Below are 17,820 nucleotides of genomic sequence, written 5' to 3' on the forward strand. Positions count from 1 at the left end.
CCGGAGATTGGCACCGGCAGACCCCCGCGACCCTGTAAAACAGGAGCAAGTGGGTTTGAAAATGGATGGATGGATGGATATTTGGTTTTGACGTGGAGCCGTGTGTCTTCTGTTCAAAGGAGGAGGAAACCATTGAACATCTTTTCTTCTCTTGTGACATAACTAAAGACTTTAGGCAATAATTGATAAATTGGTTAAACATTAGAATGGATTAATATGGACAATTGCAGGTGGAACAAGTGCTTATTTTAAAACTAAACTTAATACACATGAAACAACACATGTACAAATACCTGAATCAATCAAATAAACAGACACCACAGACCCCTAAATGATAAATAATAATGAATAAATCAGTAATCTTGAACATCATTTATATTGCTTTAAATCACCAAAAAACGTCATCTTTAAATAACTGATAGTTTTATTTCTAAATGTAAAACATCTTCTAATTAAAAGAAATACTGTAAGATATAAACTTTTGGAAACTGTGCTTTAACTTGTAAATTTCTTCCTGCATAAATCTTTATCTTTGATGAGCTCATGTTTGACCCTGACAATCAAAAATGCCTTACATATCATAACAAAAAAAAAAAAAAGACGTGCAGCCTGCATGTGCCAGGCAAAAAGAGGAGAAACAAGAGATAACAACATGGAATAAAAATGCTGAGAAAACTACATTTGAGGCCCAGGGGAGTGAGCGGACCATGAGGCCATCAGCTGTACATTAGATGAGTGCCTTGATATGACGTGTTCATTTATTTCATTCATTACTGTTCATCTCTAATAAATTGATTGATTGATTGATTCAGCAAAGCAAAACCTCTGACTATGTCTGTCTGTATGCAGTCTCAGGTACTGAACATGAGAGTTAGCTTGAAAACTAACATTTTACATCAACTTTTTTTTCCAAAGCAGCACAAGTTGTCATTTTGTCTGAAAAAGCTGCTAAATGATCCTGAATGCTTCATTTCCCATAGAACTCAATGGACTAAAAGGAGCGATTTAGGTCATCAATGATGTCATTTTAACAAGTCAGCACACAGATTCTCAAACGGTAGTCTAATTTTTAAAGTTATAAAACGAATATGGTGCCAAATAATGTGTTTTGTTAGGCATAGAGCTTCTAATAAGGATATTTCAAAGGTTTTAGGCCTCATTTGTATACACAGTGGAGTGAACCAATTTTAAGAAAGGCTTCAAGGCTTCATAAAGCTTCAACTGCCCATTACTTTTTTTTCTTCCTCACCTCTGTTACTTTTTTTTTTTTTTTTTTAATGATGAGTTCATCTACATTCACTTATTTACATAAATAGTGAATGTATAGTAAAGTAATAGTAAAGGGAAATATTCACTGAGATCTTAGAAATATTTATTTATTTAAATTTACTGAATAACAAACTCATCCAAGAAAACAATACAGCTTAATGGCTGAAAAACAAAAAAACAAAAAAAACAAAAAAACAAAACGCTGTAACATCAAACTGTTTAGAAATTATATATATTACATGTCATGAGAAAAAGCTATTTTATTTTGAAATCGTTTTTCGGAATTGTATCAGTTTAGTTTCCGGTATTGTCGAGTCAGCTAAATCAGACACGTTCGTGCTAACGGCTAGCTCATATCTGACACAAACTATTCTGCGCATTTGTTTTGTTTTTTGTAACACATTTAAACATATTCGTGTCGCTGTCCAAGTGTTCATGGAGGAACACAACCCCGGGTGTTGTCTGTAGACACGGGGGCGGGGGGGGCTCCTCTGTTCCTGCAGACATGGACGCTCCGTCGTCCCGGTACCCCGCTGCCCTGAACAGAGCACCAGGAATAGCGGGCCGGAGAGAGTCCTGCGGGGAAACAGAAGCTGACGCCCGGAACACAAAGACTCACTTTCGCGTCTGCCGCTTCATCATGGAGCTAGGTAATGCCCCTGACTCCTGCTGTGTGTGGGCCATCTGCCGTTCAATTGGATAATAATACCATTCAATCTTAATAATCTGTACCAAAGTGCAAAAGTTCAACAGTATAGAATAAAATGTAACATCTATCCATCTATAAAGCAAGAAACCTGTGTGTGTGCGTGTGCGTGTGTGTGAGAGATTCACAATTCAATTTGTATTATGAATTTAGTGTTTACAAGGTCAGTTTAAAGAGGATTTAACTTTTATTCTGAATTAAAGAGGAAGTAAAGCTCCCATATAAACCATCCATGAAAAAGCTTAACCTCCTATTTCTAAATAGCAAGATATACTTCCCACGGACACTGCACGAGTTTAAAGTAAAAAGTAAAGCATAAAAAAATGTTTCCTCTTTTTTGGCTGTGATATGCCATGTTTGTTGCTCTGTTTGAACACTAATATCTGTTACTTCCAAATAATTCAATAATTAAATAATCCAAATAACACACAGTATTTAGTATTAAGTAGTACTGTTTATTAATCCTAGTCCCACTCTTCACGTTTTAGTAAGTGTTTTAATTTTGTGTGTTTAGTTGTAAAATGTCAGAGTTACTGGCCTCTAAGGGTTGAACTAGGGGTGTCCCGACCTGATTTTGATATCGGATATCGGTCCGATATCAGCCAGAAAACAAATATCGGATTTTATCGGACTGCATCTAAAATCACCAATATGTATTATGTTTATTCAATTGTAGAATACTGTAGATATTATGTTGATGGTTAAAATGTATGGAACCAATTTGTTAATAAATGGGTCAGTTTTTCTCATACCTACTGTTGCTGACTATTGTTCTCTGTTTGAGTAACATGGATGATTCGTGCTAATAGCGGAGGGATATTGATATTTGCCAATATAATCAAGGCTGCAATATCGGTATCATATCGGAAGTGAAATTGTTGTATTGGGACATCACTAGGTTGAACGCCTGCTATTACAATGGAATTTTGCTATTGGCTGAAACCAGCAAGAGGGTCTGATTGTAGACCTTCAGCGTCAGGCTGCTTCCAGTGCAGGCTCCCATCTCAGGCCTCCTCCAGTGTCAGGACAGGAAAAAACAAACTTTTTGTGCATCTCTTAAAGGACTCTGGCGTATACATACACCCTGAAACCACAGGTTACGTTTGCAAATTACCGAATGATAATGCCAAATGTGGATGTTTGTAATAAAGGAAAACAAGAAGGTTGGACTCTGTATTTGTCATAGCCACATTTTTTAGCAACAGCCAACAGAGAAGAGATATAACTGCACCAGTAAAACATGAACTAAATCAAAATTGCTGCAGTTTACAGTGCAGTTACAGTATGAGAGGAAACAATATAGTGAATGTGATTTTGTTTTTACACATTATGACATTTTGGTGATGTACTTACTTGAAATATAATCCGAAGTATGGAAATTAACACATAGACTAAATTAGAAACCTATCAGCTCCGGTGATGAGGCGGTAACGTAACGCACCACGTTTTAAATTTTTTTTTTTAATTAATCAACTTGAAAAACATGAATTTATACCATGCATAAGTCTACCATTATTATTATCAAGTGTCAAAATAAACTCCATTCAGAGCCTATAGTTTAGCGACATTACATAAAAACGTTGAGCTTAATGGAAGATGTATTTCTTAATGGAAAATGTATTTAATGATACAAGTTAATGTCTACTCAGAGTCGGAGGGTTATACATACTGCCGTAATCTCTGTTATGCACTGGCTTAGCGAACCTAGGGCATAACATGAATGAGTGGACACCTTCCTCACTCCCAAGCCACAGAGGAAACCCAAGAAGCAGACAAATGTTTATTTATTTACAAATAATATAGATTAATATGGTACTTTTATGTATATGTAAACAGTACCAACCAAGTAATGGTATAATAAAAAGTATTAAGTGCTCACTTAAAAACATACAAACTTCTTAAGTTAATAATCACTGCTGATTTTGAATACCACATTGCAAAGCAAAAGCATTGAGTATACACAGAAATGTATATTTATTTATTTATATGGTTTCACAAAGGCACTGCAATCTACTTTAGAGGAATTCAAAATATCAAAAAGTACACCTGCAGAAACAGGTGTAGAACTAGAACCAGAAAAACTGAGCATTCCACTTTAAGCCCTGTACCCTCCTCATAGATTGAGTGATGCATCTACATAACACAGAAAAAGTGCTGTTAAAATACTGTATATGTATTTCAATAAGTAAGAGTATAAAACGAGTGGAATGAAGGATAGCCTTTAAATCCTCATGTCGTTTTCATTTAGACAACAAATAACCCAAACGTCAATCAACAGTTAGCCACCGTTGGCATAAAAAACTCCAACCCATCCACGTTATACATTTCGGTAATTTGCGTGCGTAAGGCGGCTAGTAAAATGACAATTATACAACTTGGTTGATGGGGTGTGTGTTTTTGTTTATATCTCGATACATATATTTTGTTACTTACTGTTGTCCCAACAATACACAGCCCTTGAGGTGACATGAATGAGATAAAAAAAAGGGTAATTATGTCGGGATCCCGACTTACTAAGATGAGGGCAAGAGATAACAACTTGGGGCCCGAGTTATTAAGTCGGGGCTCGAGAGAGTCAGGGTGCATGAGATAGTAACTCGGTGTGTTTTTTCCAAAAAATTGAAAAAGAAAGTACTAACTTTCTGCATTTATTTGTTGTTCTAGGCATATACCTCAGTTAAGTTGCACTAGCCACAGGTAGATTGTATTTAATTTTTTTATTTTAAGTTGTTGGCACATAGCATGTTAAAGTCAATGTTTTGAGTGTAAAATATGCCAATAAAATGTATTTCATACATAATGTTCTCATGAAGATGTACGCATTTACAGATTAGTTGTTTCTTAGGTCAGATATAAAAAAAAAATTGCAATAATCTCCTTTTACTTTGATATCGGGATATATAGTATCGTGACCTATGTATTGGGATACGAATCGTATCGCCAGATGCCAGGCAATACACATCCTTAAGACATACTGTATTATTCATATATTTTGAACCCTTTTATTCTTAGACTGAAGTCATCTATTTTGTATTTGGGACATTGTGTGGGTAGGTGTCTTTATGATTCAATCCCCAAAAAGATTAACTTCAAAATAAAAAATAATAACAAAACCTTTTTTAAATGTGCGTTCACATGGAACTTTTTGGGTGTCAATTATTTGTTTGGATTCAAACACATTTTTCTTTGAACAGTTTTAAAATAAAAAAATGAATGAATGAATGATGAATTAGATGTTTTTCTGGTGCTCTCTTTGCTCAGGTGTGAAGCTCTGCATGCGTTCCGTGCCTGTAGCCACAGCATGTGTGCTCTACCACCGCTTCTTCAAGCGAGCCAGCGTTGGAGCGTACGAGCCCTACTTGGTGGCTATGAGCTGTGTGTACCTGGCTGGTAAAGTGGAGGAGCAGCACATCAGGACCCGTGACATCATCAATGTAAGCCACAGGTAATGTGCCACGAGTGACGAGTAAATGACACTCTCGGACCATTTTTTTGTGAAGAATGTTTTCATTTTATCTATTTTTTCTTAATTTTTTTTTTCTCTAAGCCAGGTGTGATGTCACTATTTATATTGTGTACATTTGAAGTCATCACACTGGAATGTTTTAGAAATGATCAAAACTCTGACATTGTTCCTCCTGTAGGTATTTCAACAGTGGCAGTTGTCCACTCGAATGTGACAAGGAATTCTGGGAGCTAAGGGACAGTGTGGTGCAATGTGAGCTCCTTGTCCTTCGACAGCTCAACTTCCATGTTTCCGTTGAACATCCTCACAAGGTCTGTCTGTCTGTCTGTCCGTACATTCAAAATCATGCTAGCTTTTGAAAATTTCCTACCCTTCCTTTAAGAAAACCAAAAAAGGAATTATTTTTTTTAGTCAGCTATTAAGTTTGTGAGGTACATGCTGATGTAAATCATTATTAAGCATATTTTAATGTAAAGTGTTCTGAGTGACAGTGAATCTGTTCTCTTTTCCTGACTCTGTAAATGAAGTTTATAAATACAGGAGCGTGACATAGGATTTCAGCCAATCAGAGATCTTTCTACCAACAGGGCGATCCCATGAGCTGTTTTAAACATTACTATTAGCTGCTCGAGCTGCTCGTCAAAAGTCTATGTGCGTTCTAGCGATCCGCTTTCAGTCAGCGCAGTCCGCTCGAGTCAGAGAGAGAGAGTGAGAACAGACAGAATAAATAGCTTGTACTAACTTGAGCTTGAATGGTCGGCCTCGGGCTTAATTTTGACCGTTATACGACCACGGGCTTGGAACGGAGAATTGTGTCTGTATGCAGGAGAGTGTCCGATCATGGAGGGAATTTGCGTGGGAGCGAATGACAGCAGAAGTCATATATCTGTTGAATATTTGTTTTTATTTATATATTCATATTTAAATATATAATATAAGATTGATGATTGTTTAAGTAAAAATCAAATACTGGTAATAAATTTAAGTTTGTGGAGGGGGAAGCGGTGCTGGCTCATATGCGTTTACAGTGGGAAAAGTGTATAAAAAAAATACAATAACATTTAAAATGTAAGATATCTCCGTCAGTTTTTAATAGTAGGAATTCATAAACGGCATAAATTGTCATATCACTGTGTTAGGTTTATCAGGAGCGATGGCGCACGTGACTGAGGCTAACTGCTGACGTAACTGACACACGAAGACAGCGAGAGCGCTGAAACTCTCGGAATAAAGTAAAAATCAGCCAGTTAATGATGGAAAGAAATGATTAACAGAATAAAGTTGCAAAATCACCACGTTGGTTTTGTTCAGGAATTGTGTCCGGATTCTGACTCAGATCTGGACTTGACGTATTCGCTGCTGAGGCTGAATTTACCCTAAAAAGCTGTAAATGGACTGATATGCAGACACGGGACAGTGAGGAGGAGGTTTCATGTGTTGATGCCAGAAACTCATTGGTGTAAACTGATCAGAATACACTGAAATAGAATATCACTGAAACTTCGGGTTAACAGAAGTGTATCAGCCCTCCTACCTGCCTGTTCTGAATAGCTGAGTCATCTGAAGGGCACCCTCATCAGCCAATAGAATGTGGCCTACTTCATGTCTCTGTTGTCTTTGACATTGTCTTGTATGTATGTTGCAAAGTTAAAAAAAATTGCTACATTTTTGGAATGTGGCCAATACAGCAGTGTGTTCAATAGCCCAGAAAATACTGTACTCGCCTCACGTCAATCAAGGCAATGCAATTGCATAAATTAATAATAATGCTTCAACGAATAAATACATCAGAATATTATATGAAAATATCTATTCAGCAGTGACATTCCAACAATGCACAATATAAAGTAAAATAGAGATATGCATTAGGCTACGACATCGACGTGATGCAGAAACATAAATCTCACTTGAGAGCGAACTTTTCATTGTTTTCACTTCATAGCCCGTCTCAACCTCAGCTTAGAAGAGGATTCAGTGCTCAAATACGCATGCGCGTTGGCTCGTATCCAGATAAGTGCACGCTGACCGCGGTGTTTGCGGCGTCATTACAGCATACTGTTTCGACCGTGTCGTTTCAGTGAAAAAGGTTTTTCGATGGCTAAATTTTGTGTTGAGTTATTTTGTGTATTATGTTGGGATTCATATTCTTTTCAACTTCTTGAATTACAATTTTTGGTAAAAAAAAAAAAAAAAAGAAACTCTGAGCTTAAAAAGAGGAAATGTTTTGTTATTCCTGATAGCTATAACTGAAATGATGGACAAGTTTTGGTTCATTGAACTTTTCATGTACTCATGAAGCTGAAAAATGAGCCCATAAAGACACCATTGGAAAGCATTAGAACCACACTGTCACACTCTAACAAACTCCACACTTGTTCCTGGTTTCGCTTCACTTAGTCACGTTTTTTCATGTTGTGTGTTTTTCAGTATTTGCTTCACTACCTGCTGTCCGTGAGTTCACTTGTAAACCGTCATGCGTGGTCCCGGACCCCTGTGGCTGAGACTTCCTGGGCATTGCTTAGAGACTGTTACCATGGAGACACATGCATCCGGCATACACCTCAGCACATTGCCATAGCAACGCTGTACCTGGCCATAAACAGCTATGGAGTGGAGCTGCCTGTTGGGGAGAAAGAATGGTGGCAGGTGTGTTTTTTTATTTGTCTTTTCCTGTTTACAGTCAAACAAATCCTCTGTGTGACGTTAGAGCTGCTGGAAATGATCGTTTTGTGAATCAGATAAAGACAAAAAAGCATGTGACAGGTTGAAATTGTTGCTTAAGTTTGTTTTCCTTACCAGTTAGTTTGACATTTTCGGAAACGTTGGCACATTACATTGTGGGATGTGGAGTTCAATAGATGGATGTGTTTACAGTGGAGATCAAAACATCTTTTATTTAAGCAAATGATCTTTGATTTTGAAAAAATAGCTAAAATCTTTAAATAACTTCAGAAGTAAAGAAAACAGGTAAAATGCACGTAAATATTCTTTGTACATCTTAAAGGTGCAGTCTGCGCCTTTCATCTTCCTCTCTCCCCCTCCCTCCCCGATGCTCTCATGCCCTGCCTCCAAACTTTCTAAAGTCCCTCCCTCAGAGGAGCTATCAAGCTAACGTTAGTCCGACAGCAACATCACAGTAATATAACATGCTCTGTTAAAAGCATATTACTGCAGTGCTTCTCTCTTTTTATGTGTGCACAGTACACCAATTTATCAGCAGCAGCAGCAACAACACCCTGTCACTTACAGCACCCATACGGAGGCTGCTGCGCACACACAAACAACACATGCACTACAGAGTTCTAGTGTAACAATTACAAATCAAACATAATGTAAATCAAGCAGCAGTAATTACCTTTCAAGTAGAAAAGTCACCAATTCCATCTTCTACTCCTCCAGACCATACACTAAAAAAAGAAAAAGGGAAAGGGGCGGGGCCTGTGACCAATAGCTGTCAGACAGCCCATCAAACACAATCCTGGCTCTGATTGGTTCTTTTTGCTCAGTTGCGGTGTATTCTGGCAACCTGTCAAAGGCTGCAGGAGCAACGGGGGGACTCAATGAGCCTGTTTTTTCACATAAACTACTAGTTTGATGTAAAGCTGTCCTTTAGCAAATATGACAAAAAGTCACTTTTATAAGAGTTGCAGACTGCACCTTTAACTCATTCAGTGCCATTTTCTACTCCCCTCAGTGCCAGTTGTTTTTGAGCATTTTGACTGATTTTTATAGACCCACAGAATATTTTCTTCTATGACTATCTGAAATCTGACATTCTGAAAGATTGAAGCCTCTACTTTCATCAAATTAAAAAAAATGTTTCTGGCTCATTTTGTTTTTTTGTAATCAGCTGTTGAATAGAGCAAGTTTTACACAAATCTTCAGTTTCAGAGCAAAAAGCTGAGAAAAAAGCCTTTTTCTAAAAAAAACCCTGTCAGTGACTTTAAAGCTGCTTTTTTTTGCTTTAGTGACAACTCTAACATCTGAAGATTGTTTCCTTATATAAAACAAAAAAAAAAACACTGAGACCGGGCTTTTGATGGAAAAATTATTATTATTTTGTTATCTGGCTCAGAGTTGAATGGATTTCTTACTGTATTTTTCTCTCCCATCAGTCTGTACACACGCAACTTCCTCTTCCTCCAGGACATGCAGTGTGTCACTGCCTTCCCTGTTTTTTTTTTTTTTTTTGTTGTTTTATCTCACCATCGCCACACTATCCATGAGTTCCACACATGCTCTGGTCGAGTGTGCGCTGCTGGGAACGCCATTTTCTGTCTCGTAAACGCCTTTCCTCCTCTTCCTCTTAGCGCTGCTGAGCATGGATGATCTCTCATCCAAAGGAGGCTGCTACCTCCTACGTGTCACCTATTATTTTGCTATCTGAATTTGTTTTTGTTACACAATTAGAGATATTTCAGGAGTAATTTGGGTTCTTGTTTGGACCCTATTGAAATGATATGAAGACCATTGGTCATTGTTTATTGCTGATATTTCCTATTATTTAGTTTTTGCTGTTAACTGTCTATGCTTGTCTGTTTGTAGGCACTGTGTGATGATGTGACCAAAGAGGACATTGATACTATCATCTCAGAGCTCCTTCAACTCTATGACATGGAAGCCAAATGTATTTGAAGGAGAAGTACCAAAGGATGAATGTGTGTGTGCGTGTGTGTGCCCACACACTGGTGATGTGTTGGTGCACCAGTAAAGATGTAAGAACCAAACTTCTCTCCAAAGATAACTGGAGATGAAGGTCATTTTATTTGTGTAAGTAAGTGAGTAGAAGTCTTTGTTCTTCTCAGTGATTGATCAAATAAATTAAAGAACCATATCTGCATTACCGACATTGGCCACATGTGGGAGACATTGTACAAGTTTTTTTTTTGCTCAGCCTTGCAGAACAACTGTTTTTCGCACCATTCATTTTATAGATGACGTGTAATCCCACAATGCATCACAGTATAGCTCTGATTACCACCCTGGTGCTAGCTGGCTGTGCATTTATTGCAGTTGATGTGATATTTATTGTCGTAAATGTGTCTTTTCATGATAAATTCCTGCGTTGTGCTGTACAGGGAATGCTGATTTTGTCACAGGTCGTCTGCAGCAGAACAGACAACACTGACTAAACAGATGGTTTACAGTATGGATGGATCTGATACACGTTATTTTGGGCACAATAATATTTAAATTCCTCATATTCTTCCCTAAATTCTGCTGGAAAATGGTCACATCTGCTATAAATGATGATGAAAGGTAGAAACCTCCAAACGTTATGTGCACCCCTGTCTTAGGTGGTGTATACTGTAGCTCGCATGTGTCAAACTCATGGCCCGGGTGCAAAATCCAGCCCTTTGGAGCACTCAATTCGGCCCGCTGCGCAGGAGAAAGTAAAAGTGACAGAGAAAACATGAATCATTATGTAAATGAAACTCAACGATATTTACAGGGGCTAACAGTTTTGCCAGTGCTTATTCTAAATTTAAAGTGAAGATCCTATAGGAACGTATATCTATCACTTATTGCTTGGATTTCTTACATATTTTGTATTTTATGTATACGTAGAAGTGCAAACTATGGCACAATAATGTTGAAATGACTTGTTTTCTTGCATAAAATCTTTGGCCCACTTAAGATCAAACTGGTCCGTATTTGGCCCTTGAACTAAAATGACTTGACATTCCTGCTGTAGCTAAATTATTATGAGATAAATGGATATGAATGCATTAGGGGTGAGACAATACACAACGTTCACGAAATGATATACAATGCTTGGCTCGTGATAAGGAGATGGGACATTATTTTTGGAAAAATTACCTTTTCAACTCGATAGGAAAATTAAAAACAAAATACACAATTACTGCTTTTCTTCAGGAGATAACAGACACTCCTGCTACAGCTAAAGTTGTCCTCCTCCTGACGCGTTCTCTCATTGCTCCTCCACTCTGACCCCAGATCTCCCCACCCTCCATTCTGTGCCTTAGATGAAACATCTGGCAGCTTTTCTTTTCATGTGCTCCATTCTGCTTTCTGTGGCATTTCTTTACTATTCACTGCTATTACTGCCTGTCCGCCTTCATCATCCATTTTTTGGTCCGTTTCCTTTCTTTTTTGGTTACAGTTTTCCTCTTGGTTTTTCTGTCTCTCCTCCTCCCTGCGGTTCCCTAATGTGATATCAATAATGAAGAGGGTGCGTGTTCAGCCAGGATCCATAAATTATCAATCAGGCGGGAAAGAGCAAGAGAAGTATTGCAAAATGGGTGAGGCAGGGATGTGTGAGGTGGAGCGGAGTTTGGAGGCTGCACGGCTCGGCAGGGAATGGGGAATGAAAGAACAAATATCATAGGATTGGATTTATCTTTGCATCAGTCTTCAACATTTTTTCAGGTTTTCAGACAACCTTTCCTCTGCGTGTGTCTCCTCTGCTTACACAACACTTCTGCTTTCACTCTGGGCCTGAGGGAAAGGTTGGAAGGTCACGCACGGCACAGGCACGCACAACACAGCCTTGGTTGTCTTGATGAACATGCATTACAATGACAGTTTGAGGTGTTAATGTTGTATCACACATACAGTCGACATGCTACAACATCCCTTAACTGACAAAAATTAGAAGTATTAATTGAGTGTCTGTAGGGTCAGTAGCTTCACACACACAATTTTATAAATAAAAAATTATGTATTATTCATGTGGTTTCTTTATTAAAGTTTATAACTACATGAGGGACCAATGCAGAAATAAAACAACCAATATATGGATACTAATGAAGCACTGCTGTATATCTGTGAAGTGCATTGGATGTCTCAAATGGATTGCATAAAAAAACTTCAATTTTTCAAATAAATGCAAATGTGTTAATTGTTTTTTTTTTTTTTTTTTTTTTTTAATATTAAATGAAAAACTACTACAGGAACTCCTTCAGTGAATTTTCCACTGCCACTTAAGAATCTTAAATATTCAAGTTGAAGCGTTCAAAAATACATCATTTATGTGGCATTTACGGCTACAAATGGCAGTAAATTGTGTTTAATTGAGATCATAATTATGAATGGGTTGATGGAAAAATGATCTTCCTTATAAAGAGTTCCTGAAACTAAAACGTTTGGAAACCGTTGGCCTTTTATAATATTTTTATTAAAAAAAAGCATCTTTTTTTAATGATTCAATAATGTAGACTTAAAACTACCTCCATTAAAAAAAAAAGCCCAACGTGCGTCTAGTGAACCGTGTCGGCTGACGTCATCACGGTGCCGTGAGGCGGGAGTGACGGCATGGAGCCTCCCCCCCATCTCCCCCCATCTCCTCGAGATCCTCCTCCACCTTCTCCTCCAAAGATGTCGCAGGAGCTTCTCCTCTCCCCGCTGCGGGTCTTCTCTCCCCCGCTCCTCCCTGTCCGCTCTCACCGCTGTTGGAGGCAGTTGACAGGGAGCCGCCGGTAGTGGCCCGTCCGGGCGCACAGACACGAGCGAGAGGTTGAAGCCCTGCGCATTCTCTCTCTCTCTCTCTCTCTCTCTCTCTCTCTCTCTCTCTCTCTCTCTCTCTCTCTCTCTACCACCGCAGACCTCCGCCGTCCATCCGTCAGGTGACCGTGAGAGGCGGAATATTCATCAACACCGTCGTCGTCTTTCATCCTTGTCTCGTGTGTGGACCGGAGGCAGTCCGGGTCCACCTCCCGTGTCCCGTGTCCTCTCATCCGCCGTGGGACGCAGTTTAGCGGGGATTTTGCCCCCCACCCCGCATGATGCTGATGTCCTTGAGCTTGGCCTGCACGGTGAGTCGGTGAGTTGCCGTCAGTACGCGCCTGCGTGCACGCAAGGATGCTGTGATTTACCGACGGCCTGATGAGGGCCTCCCCCATTCCCGCTGCAGCACCGGCCCGGGCAGCACCGGTAACTTGGTCAACAACATTATCACATTACAGCAGCGCGCGTGTGGGTGCGCGCACGTGCGCTTTGAACCGTGTGCGTTCAATGAGCTCCGTCCGTCTCCTGAGCGTCAGTAGCTAACCTTCTGTCGGTGACGTTCACCGTGATCGTTCCTAATTGTTCGAGGGAAAGTCCAGTGCACGTCCTTCAAGCCGTGAGCGTGCTCAGCGCGTGTCCAGTGTGCTCGGTAACCTTGCAGATGGACGCCGGCACCGGGCACCGACGGTTAGTGCGTCCGTCGGCCTTTCTCCTCTGCTGACCGCGAGGAGGAGGTGCAGTGATGCTGGAGCTGAGGTACGTTTGAAGGTGACCACCAAAGGTCGTTAATGAGGGAACACACTGTTGCACGCGGGCCAAGTGCTGCAGGTGTTTCCAGCATCAGCTCGAAGCCCGGAGAGCTGATGCTGACTCCCTTAGCAATGAGAGAGAACACACATCTATCTATCTATCTATCTATCTATCTATCTATCTATCTATCTATCTATCTATCTATCTATGTTACAGTCTAAGTATGTGCTCCTCCTGATTGGCTGATTGATCCATGAGCATCAGGTACCAGGTGAACTCAGTCTTGCCACAATAATCCATGTAACTGGCCCAGACATCCAATCAGCTTGAAGCATCCCATAATAATGTGTGTATTGCTATGTGCCTTTGGTTTAAGCAGCACGCCTGTTTGGCCTCGAAGCAAAGTTTCTCTCCCTCCGTGTTCTTCCCTCCTCTCATTCCTGCAGCTCTGATAAAGATGTAACACTCCCAGGAGAGAATAACGACACCATTTCTCTAACAGTGTCACACAGAGTAGTAATGAGTGAGTTGAGTACATTGTAGTGACCTTTATTTTGACTCTTTGGTCATACTTATCTCCATCCCCATTCTTTAACTCATAACAAATATTAATCATTTTTATTTACCACTTAACAGTATTTGGTGTCGATAGATTTCAGCTCAGGTTCAGTCTTTGTTCTGTTTATTGGGGCTATAATGATTCAATTCGGTGATATTGGTTAATTTAGAACAATTCATTCAAATTCAGTTCAAACTCAAATACAGTATACTTTATTCATCTGTTAGGAACTTCATTTACAGAGAGAGCGCCAGTGCAGCAACAACAAATCACTGCACATATCCATTCACACATTCAAATTCCCTAATTAATAGTTTAAAAAGACTAATAATAATAGATTAAAAACGTGATGGTCCTCAGCTACACAGTTTGTGTGTGATCAGCTGTTTAACAGGCGGATGGAGGTGGGGAGGAAGCTGGAGCGACCTGTACCTGCGCCCTGAAGGCAGCAGAGTGTAGTGAGGGATCAGTGGATATCTGGGTGCCTTTCCTCAGGACTCTGGTGTTGTACATGGCAGTGAGTGACTTCTATTCCTGACCAATGAATGATTCAGTGACTTGAATTCAATTAAGTAACTTTTTAGCCAAAATGATATTTCAACCAGTGTGAGTGAAATAAATCCCAGGATACTGGACAGTACAGGTGAGCTTCCCTAGATTCCTGATGTTTCTTGTAAGTTAATTGTATATAAATGTATTATTGACAAGTAAAGAAAATGTATTCACATTTTATTTGAATAAAAATTAACCAACACTTCAGTTTAAATTAACAGGACGTTAACTTTTCTGCTCTCATTTTCAATACTCAACAACTTTTCAGTAAAAATACATATTAGATTTACCTGACTCCTCTGGCTTGTTTTTTTATACATAAAAATAATACAATAATATATTATATAAGTGCAGCTAACATCTATTCAGGTTAAATGAGCAGTGGTTAAAGCTGCTGCTGCTACTTTTCATTTTAACTTGATGGCAAAGCCTGAGGCTTTCTGCAGAGCTAATGCTAACGAGCTAATTCTTACTAGTTAATGCTAACAAGCTAATGCTACACTTGCTGCTGCAGTGAACGCTGTCAGAAGGGCCTGGTGGTCGATGTCGACACAGAGAGCGACTCCTTGAGAATATCTGTCTGTGCAAAAGTCAGTGTTTCCACACACTGGATCCCAATTTTTCCTTTTCCAGCTTCATGCTATGTTGTGCTGTCTGCCAACGCGTGGCAATTACGTCGCAGACAGTAACGTCTTTATTATTAAAAACACTTTTAAAAGGCATCCATATAAAGTCTGCTTTGCTTAAATCCAATGCATTATTTCCTTGTATCGATACAGTTGATTGATTACCTTTTAAAACAATTTTAGATCAATGTGTCATCAGGAAGGACAACTTGCTGAGCACAGAATGATGTAGTTGGATCGTGGGAATATAAACACCCTTAGTGGATATCACGCATTATGTGCAGCCCTGCTGGAGAAAGTCTGCCTGGACTTAGCCCCGCTAACATTGGGTGCAACGCAGCGTAAGCCACACTGAAGCTACAAATGCTACTTTTTATTCTTTGTTGGTTGTTTAGCTCAGTTTCTTGCACAGATGTTCATTATCAGGGGCCACCCTCTGGTATCTCCTGTTACTTTCTGAAGCTTCTTGTTGTCAGTGTCCGACTGTCTGGTGATGGACTCGGCGGTTGTCTCACATTACAGTCCTCGTCCTGATCGATGCGCTCTATCATCCAAGCGGAGGCTGTGAGAGGTCTGAGTGCGAAACCTCAAATCTGATTGGTTATCACGGCAAGGTCACTGCCTACAGACGCCTGAATGCAGATTTCCTTCACCCAGGCAACACATGATGACTAGATGCACACTTCTAGAAGCTTGGCCACAAAAAAGGAAAAGAAATGTCTCCACATTTGTAAACGTTACTGAAAAACTTGGGTCAGTGATTCAGATTTTTTTGTATGTACTTACAAATGTGTCCTGGTTGAGATGGATGTATCACAGGTGGATTTTATAGCCATGAGATGAACGGTTGAATTGAATCCAGCCTGAGTGTGCCTCATCTCCCTCTCACAGATGCTTTTTCTGTAATGGAAGTGAGTGAGATCGATAGAACAGTGTGGTAATGTTTCTGTCTCTTATCTGCTCTCTCTTAGGTCCCAGTGGGAAAGCAGTAGTTACCTCTGAACCAGATCTGCTTCCTGTATCTGCTTCATCAGCCGCCTCATTCACTCCCCCCTCTCTCTAACTCTCATCATTGCTTCATTCCTGTCCAAGTCCATCAGCACGTCTGTCCTCGTGTTCACCCACTCATGGACCAGCAGTGACACTGGAGGGAGGGGAAAATAACAAGGATAGAGAGAACCACATCAGAGACAAAGGCAAGAAAACTGGAGTCAAACAGACGTCACGTTTCTAAGGTTTCCCTCCTCGACGTGTTTCATCCTCCTCGCCCTCCTCCACGGCCTCATGGAATGGAAATTTGAAGATTTAGTGGGAGGTAAAGTGACCAACAAAGTGTGACAAAACCCGCTCACACAAACCAAAATCTGTCCATCAATATTTCCAAAAGGGAATTTATGCATATTGTTAAATTGACTAAAGATTTAGGCAGGATCAAGACACATGAGTGATCATCCACCCACCAAACGAAAGAGGACCTGAGTCGACCAACCACGTAGGGAAGGAGGACCAAGACGGACAAAGTAACTACTGGCATGTCAACAACTGCCACCATGGGTGAAATGGCTAACAGTGCTGTGGAGTTTTATCCCAAAGGGACTCGGGGCGGGGACGGAGGAGGAGGAAGGCCGGACGGAAGCCATGCAGGAGGAGACTTTGTGGTTACTGTGAAGGAGCTCAGGGAGCTAATGGAGCTTCGAGGATCTGAGGCCCTTCAGAAAGTCCAGGACAGCTACGGAGATATAGAAGGACTCTGTCAGAGACTACAGTCCAGCACTACTGATGGTAAGCAAGGATGGATGAATGGTTGGGTGGATGAAGAGTGACTGATTTCATCTATAGATGATGTATGATATGAATTAAACAGAAGGGTAAATGAAGGAGAAGATGTGAGTGAGGAAACAAAGTTACTGAGGCAAACGCGCAATGGAAGCTATAAACTACCATCTTATTAATGAGGTGGTCTCAGCTTAACATTTACCCACGAGGAAGACAAAAGCGCTCTGTTTGTGGCAGTTTTGTTTTTCCAAATTCCGTATTCCAAATTTTTTTTTCAAATTCCGTTTTTTTTTTTCAAATATTAATCAATTTTTAAAGAAAATATTAATTTTTTAACTACTGTGAGGAAACAAAATAATTACTAATAAATAAAAATCCCATAATTAAACAAAAATGTTTATATGTCTTATAAAGTTGTATGAGAGCAGCATTATTGTCACCCAATTCCCCCTCAGGGATCAATGGTTTACTGCATCTGAGCTGGTTTGTTGTTTTGATCAACTTAATTTAAATTAATCTAATTTAAATGATCCTGATGACATCATTGCAGACCGTAATGATTACACAAACATAAATGGATGCAAGGATACATCAGTTATTTCACCACTAGGGGACAGGATATTTTACAGTATCAGAAGTTATTATCATT

General features: G+C 39.8%; 2 protein-coding genes across 7 annotated transcripts in view; both read left to right on the plus strand.

The window, feature by feature from the left end:
- The first annotated feature begins 1,577 nt into the window (after positions 1 to 1,577).
- Positions 1,578 to 10,288, plus strand: ccnq (cyclin Q). The gene is made up of 5 exons (XM_028453331.1): positions 1,578 to 1,919; positions 5,237 to 5,420; positions 5,620 to 5,752; positions 7,869 to 8,087; positions 9,987 to 10,288. Exons 1-5 carry the CDS (start codon positions 1,775 to 1,777, stop codon positions 10,074 to 10,076), a joined length of 771 nt encoding a protein of 256 aa, XP_028309132.1. The 5' UTR covers positions 1,578 to 1,774; the 3' UTR covers positions 10,077 to 10,288.
- Positions 10,289 to 12,704: 2,416 nt separating this feature from the next.
- atp2b3b (ATPase plasma membrane Ca2+ transporting 3b) overlaps positions 12,705 to 17,820 on the plus strand; it is a 95,673-nt gene continuing 90,557 nt past the window's right edge. Inside the window, exons 1-2 of one of the 6 annotated variants that reach the window (XM_028451873.1) lie at positions 12,705 to 13,216; positions 16,367 to 17,177. In XM_028451873.1, coding sequence (XP_028307674.1) covers positions 16,928 to 17,177 — 250 coding nt within the window. In that variant the 5' untranslated portion in view covers positions 12,705 to 13,216; positions 16,367 to 16,927. The other 5 variants (XM_028451869.1, XM_028451868.1, XM_028451872.1 and 2 more) reach the window with 5 other exon arrangements.

The sequence above is a fragment of the Gouania willdenowi genome, chromosome 7 (assembly GCF_900634775.1).
Source record: "Gouania willdenowi chromosome 7, fGouWil2.1, whole genome shotgun sequence".
NCBI classification, from domain to species: Eukaryota; Metazoa; Chordata; class Actinopteri; order Blenniiformes; family Gobiesocidae; genus Gouania; species Gouania willdenowi.

Excerpts from the sequence above, each read along its gene's own strand:
- ccnq (XM_028453331.1), top strand. The coding sequence starts at position 1,775 with ATGGACGCTCCGTCGTCCCGGTACCCCGCTGCCCTGAACAGAGCACCA. Across the intron at positions 5,421-5,619 it reads ATCATCAATGTAAGCCACAG|GTATTTCAACAGTGGCAGTT; the intron begins GTAATGTGCCAC and ends TTCCTCCTGTAG. Across the intron at positions 8,088-9,986 it reads GGGAGAAAGAATGGTGGCAG|GCACTGTGTGATGATGTGAC; the intron begins GTGTGTTTTTTT and ends GTCTGTTTGTAG.